This window comes from Montipora foliosa, chromosome 4 (assembly GCF_036669935.1).
Source record: "Montipora foliosa isolate CH-2021 chromosome 4, ASM3666993v2, whole genome shotgun sequence".
Classification (NCBI taxonomy): Eukaryota; Metazoa; Cnidaria; class Anthozoa; order Scleractinia; family Acroporidae; genus Montipora; species Montipora foliosa.
Window position 1 is genome coordinate 11,275,690 of NC_090872.1, and position 5,000 is coordinate 11,280,689.

General features: G+C 40.0%; 2 protein-coding genes across 4 annotated transcripts in view; both read left to right on the plus strand.

Moving 5' to 3' along the window:
• The window catches only part of LOC137999821 (uncharacterized), a 7,333-nt gene extending 6,034 nt beyond the window's left edge, over positions 1 to 1,299 (plus strand). Inside the window, exon 3 of one of the 2 annotated variants that reach the window (XM_068845754.1) lies at positions 1 to 1,299. This exon is cut by the window's left edge and continues 1,017 nt beyond it. In XM_068845754.1, the coding sequence (XP_068701855.1) occupies positions 1 to 1,047 (1,047 nt within the window). In that variant the 3' untranslated portion in view covers positions 1,048 to 1,299. The other variant, XM_068845755.1, reaches the window with a different exon arrangement.
• A 2,500-nt stretch (positions 1,300 to 3,799) lies between these two features.
• The window catches only part of LOC137998963 (uncharacterized), a 6,318-nt gene continuing 5,117 nt past the window's right edge, over positions 3,800 to 5,000 (plus strand). For both annotated transcript variants that reach the window (XM_068844804.1, XM_068844803.1), the window contains exon 1: positions 3,800 to 3,970. In XM_068844804.1, the coding sequence (XP_068700905.1) occupies positions 3,908 to 3,970 (63 nt within the window). In that variant the 5' untranslated portion in view covers positions 3,800 to 3,907. The remainder of the gene's footprint in view (positions 3,971 to 5,000) is intronic.

The following is a 5,000-nucleotide window of genomic DNA, read 5'->3' on the forward strand; positions in this document are numbered from 1 at the left end:
GAACTCGATCAAGACCAGTCTGTCTTAGATTCTTTGGAGGAAAATTACACGTTGGACCACAGCAGTCAAAAATGCAAGTTTGTTGCTTCATATATGTACAAACTGGAAGACTGTCTCAGGATTTTAGAACTCATGATCAATATGAGTAGTACCCCTACATCATTTGCTGGCGATTTACTAGAATTTTGTTTGGAGAATCCAGTTGTCTTCATCCGTTGTCTAACGTACCGATATTCCATATTCTGTGCGATGCTAAACAAATCTCTTACAGAGGACAACAACTGGACGGCGGACAAATTTGCAAGGCTTTTCCTACAAGTCTGCGTTGGCTTATCGTCTGACCACCGGCTGTTGTATAAATGCGCGAGCGCGGTTATGAAGCAAGGCATTGCGCATTGTGATTCGGCATCCCTTGGAACTTGTATTTTAGTGCGTATGGGGCTTCTAAAAGGGGAATACGACATAAGTTCGGTAGTGGATCTCAAAGGACCTCTTTTGGCCCTAGAGCACGTATTTACAGCTGACTATTTTCCGAGAGACCTTGCCGCAATCTTTGCGTCTTTTCTTTGCAAATCAAGCCCCAAACTATTTGGATTGGACCAGTTGCGCCTTCGAGCTCTTAAGTCTGCGGTTAGCAAAGAAGTTCTTCCTACCTCATGCCAGGAAGCTGAAAGTGACGCTGGAAGGAGCTTCAAACGGATATGTGATGTCATGGCACTCGAAGAAGATTGGGAACTTTTTTTCGAATGCGCTGATGAACTGTTCGCGAACATTTTTGAAACACTCAATTGCAACGTGATGCGTGTAAGTGAAAGTCTCCTGATTTATCTTGGGTTATTGAAGAGTGAATCGTGCATAGAAATTGTCCGGAGTTTCAAGTGTGCCGTAAACCTTCTTAACCATATGGCCAAGCAAAGTTACTTTTCATCCGAATCAAGAGCCGTGTTTTTATGCTTTTTTCAAAAGTCCAATTCTTCTCTGTACGCATGCTCCGCGGAGATTGACGCTCTTCTAAGAACAATACGAAACATCAAAGCTGGTCTGTAAATAAGCAAGGATTAAACAAGTGTATTTTCTAAAGATTTGCTGTTTGGACATAGTTCAGTGAAGCAAATTCAGAAAATTCAACTCTGGGAAATGCCTGCGAGGGAAGTGTTATAAAACTTTCAATTTGAGTAGTGCATTAGACCATAAGCATTGTTTAGTTGCGAAAAACATTCGGTCTTTGAGGGACTGTTTTTTTGAGGGACTGATGATTTGTTTTACGAAAAACTAATAAATTATCTTTTTTTCCAAAGGATGTCGGCTTTCACTATTTGTTCCAGCGACTGAAAATCGGCATCCTGACTGCTATAGCAAGATGCTCAAATAATGTACGTTACTGAACCTCTGCTTTTGAGTTAAAGGGGCTATGTCACGTTATTTTAGGGTGTTAAGGGAAACTTTATTTCTTGCTTAGGGCCGATTTACACGGTACGAATTTGTCCCATGCGACAACGGCTTACGACAGGCCCACGACATGATTTACAATTGTTGTGTACGTCAGAAAAAATGTCGTAGCATTTTAAAACATGTTTTAAAACGCTGCGACAATCGTAAGTCATGTCGTAGGCCTGTCGTGAGCTTGTCGCATGCGACAAAATCGTATCGTGTAAATCGGCCCTTAAAGGGGTTCGTTTCTCGAAATTCCCCGGTGATTTTCCAAGTTTGACACTTCGTTTTCCTTTTTTCAGAAAGCTGGTATTTTATACAGATTTAAGACACCCAAAGAAACAAAACAAATGCGAAATTTCATGCCTCAAAACCGCCTCGGTTTGAAGCTAGAGAGATTAATGGTCTCCTAAATACGTTGAAAAAGTTTCGCAACTTTTTCGAGAAACTCGGGCCTCAGTCGCGAGACCCCTGTGAGTTTTTAAGCCTATATCCGTTTTGGAACTTGCATTTTGGTTCGAGTGGGTCTTCGAAACAAGTAAATATTGTAAGGATTTTGAAAGTCTTCGCTGAATTGAGAAAAAAAGATGAGATAATCACTTGCCAACCTCAATGCACACGAAGTTTTTAATTTCTCAAGCCATAATGGTCTCAGTTACAAGTAGATCTTCCAGATAACTGATTATCTTGTCTTTCAATTAACAAAGCTCTCGGAGCATAACGTTACGCATAAAGTCTATCCTGTGTTTAACAATAACCGGTCATAACCATGCGAATCAATTATGAAAGCTGTTGATTCGGATCAAAATGGTGTTGTATATTCGAAGACAGCAAAATCACTAAAGAAAAATGGATGGCCTCCCGGAAATTTAATTTTTTTTTCGTGATAGAAGAAATTAAAAATACGACACAAGGAGTTTCTAGTTTGCGATGAGTTACTCTGAAAATAATCACCCTACCTTTTCGTGTTGCGTGGAATATTTAACTGACGACTTTAAAGTTTCAATTCAGTGTTACGAAAAACTAATTTTTAGTATTGTATAAATATCTTCCTGCTATGAGCTTGTCAATACTTTTATCTTGGCGAGAATATTCCAATAAACGCAATGCTCATGGTCCGAATTGGTGCGATCATGGTCTCGGGCTGCACACGAAGTTTTTAATTCTTCAAGCCATAATGGTCTCAATTAGACCTCCCAGATAACTGATTAGCTTGTCTTTCAATTAACAAAGCACTCGGAGCATGACATTGTCAAGCATAAATTCTAATTTCCTGCGTCTAACAATAACCATGCATATGCGAATCAACCATGATGAAAGCTGCCGATTCGGATGAAAATGTTGTATATTTGAAGACAGCAAATCACCATAGAGACCTAGATTGCCGACCAGAAATGTGAATTTTTTCGTGAAAAAAGAAATTAAAAATTTGACAGAATAAGTTTCCATGCAGTTCTGAAAATTTTGAGGTAAAGATAGTCACCCGGGCTGTACTTTGGACAATTCAATTCAGTGTTACGAAAAACTAATTTTTAGTTTTGTATAAATATCTTCCTGCCATGATCATCTTAGCGAGAATTTTCCAATAATCACGATGCTGTTGGTCCGTATTGGTGCGATCATGGTCTCAGGCGGGGTGATTAAAGATTTTATTGTCATGCTCCTCTTATACGTTTAATTTCAGCGTTTGTTTTGCCAAAAGAAAAATATTCCCCAAGAAATCCAGCTTCGCAGTTCTGAACATTGTCTTGAAAAGAAATGGTTGGTATTCAATGAAATCGTTCTGTCTGGGTACGTCGATCAAAAATGCATCTCATCAAGACATGACTAATTTTGCAATTGTTGACGGAAGTTAGATCCCGGGGTGGGGAAGGGGGGCTCCCATATAAAAAGGGGAGAAATGCTCGTCGGAAATATTAAATTAAACCCCTAAAGGGAGAAGTACACCAATATGGGCGTGGCCGAGGCTTTTTTCGACACCTACAAGAGACCATATTAAAACAGAGAAATAAAAAATGCAGTGACTTTTACTGTTGGTGGACATTATTGTCTAATACTTTCACCTACGTGAGGAAATATGAAAGTGTAAATATACACTTTCATATTTCTTCGCGCGCAACCCTCAAGGAGACCTTCACGGCTACATATGATTGCGTTTTGCCCAGAAGTGAGACCAAAATCCGAAATTTACACCTCCAGGCGAGACGACGAGCACCCATCTCCTTTTTAAACGGGAGTTCCCCCCGGGATTTCGTTTTCGGACCACTATTGTTACAATGGGACGTGCTTCTGTGATCGATTGATCTAGTCGCGAAATTAAAGAGGGCTATTTATAGAAGAGACATTCACAATGGTATAAAGTTGAAGCTGTGCGGTGCATTTAGGCAAACCCTCGTAGGGGTTAAAGACGGATTTGAAGTTCCCGTGAATCGAGTCGATTTAGAACTGAGACCGTGCATCGAATCTCGCCAGAACCATGAAGAGAAAGGAGCTTCTTTTGATGACATTCGTGATGTTACAAATTGTCTCGAAGTTGCAAGTAAGAGGTTCTGCATATTTAACTGTTTAGTTTGTCTTTGGTTCGCCAGGACTTGGTTTAATTCACAAGGGACACGGTCCATGCACAACGCCTTTGCCTGCGATCGATCAATCCTTGTATAAACAAAAAAGACGGAAATGGAATTAAAATCATGATCTACGACGCGACGGTAACGAAAACGTCATTTAAAATTGCAAGTTCAGGTTTGTTAATCTTTTTCGTCATTATGTCGGTTTGTCTAACTTCTAAAAACTAGCGCAACTTTCCAGGAACTGAATTAGGAGGTGCGGTGTTGAAGATACGACAGAAAATTCAAATTCACTGCCTTGTGTTCACGTTCTCCGTAAAACTTGAGACTATTGGTCACTTCACGTCGCAGAGTTGCCGAAAACGTGAAAGAAATGTACAAAAATGAAAAATGCACGTGTAGAGCGTGCTAAGCTATTGTTTTTGCTCATTAAATATGCAAAATTTGTGACGTTTTCGTTGCCGTCGCGTCGTTGATCTTGAACTCCCTGGTATTTCGGCCTACGAATCGGGTCATCACTTCTTTCCACCCTCAAACTGACATTTCCATTTTTATTCAACTTATACGACGTACAGTCTACTTTAGACTTCAAATCTTCTTCAACGAAAGAAAGATTTTAAAACAAGCTGAAAATTCACAGTAGGCGAGGCAGAGAGTTGAACCCGGATCGATGGCTTCGCCTTGCAGTTTCCGATATCCACTAGACCAACGAGACAAGCTCCGAGAGAGTCGAATTTTTTAGAGTATTGAAATAATAGTACCCAGCAAAACAATTGAAAGTTAACCGTCTTCAACGGGGTTTTTAGACTTAAATACTGTAGATCAGTGCGGCATAGCTTAGAAACGCTATTTCTTGTTGAACTAAAGCTGTAATTCTGCCTGTTTTCATTCTTTTTAGTGGTAAGCTTGTCCATATTAACATGGGATATTGCGTCGTCTAATTGTTACGAAATGTCCAATGTCAGTTTGAGGGATGGAAATTAGTGCTGACCCTACGAATCG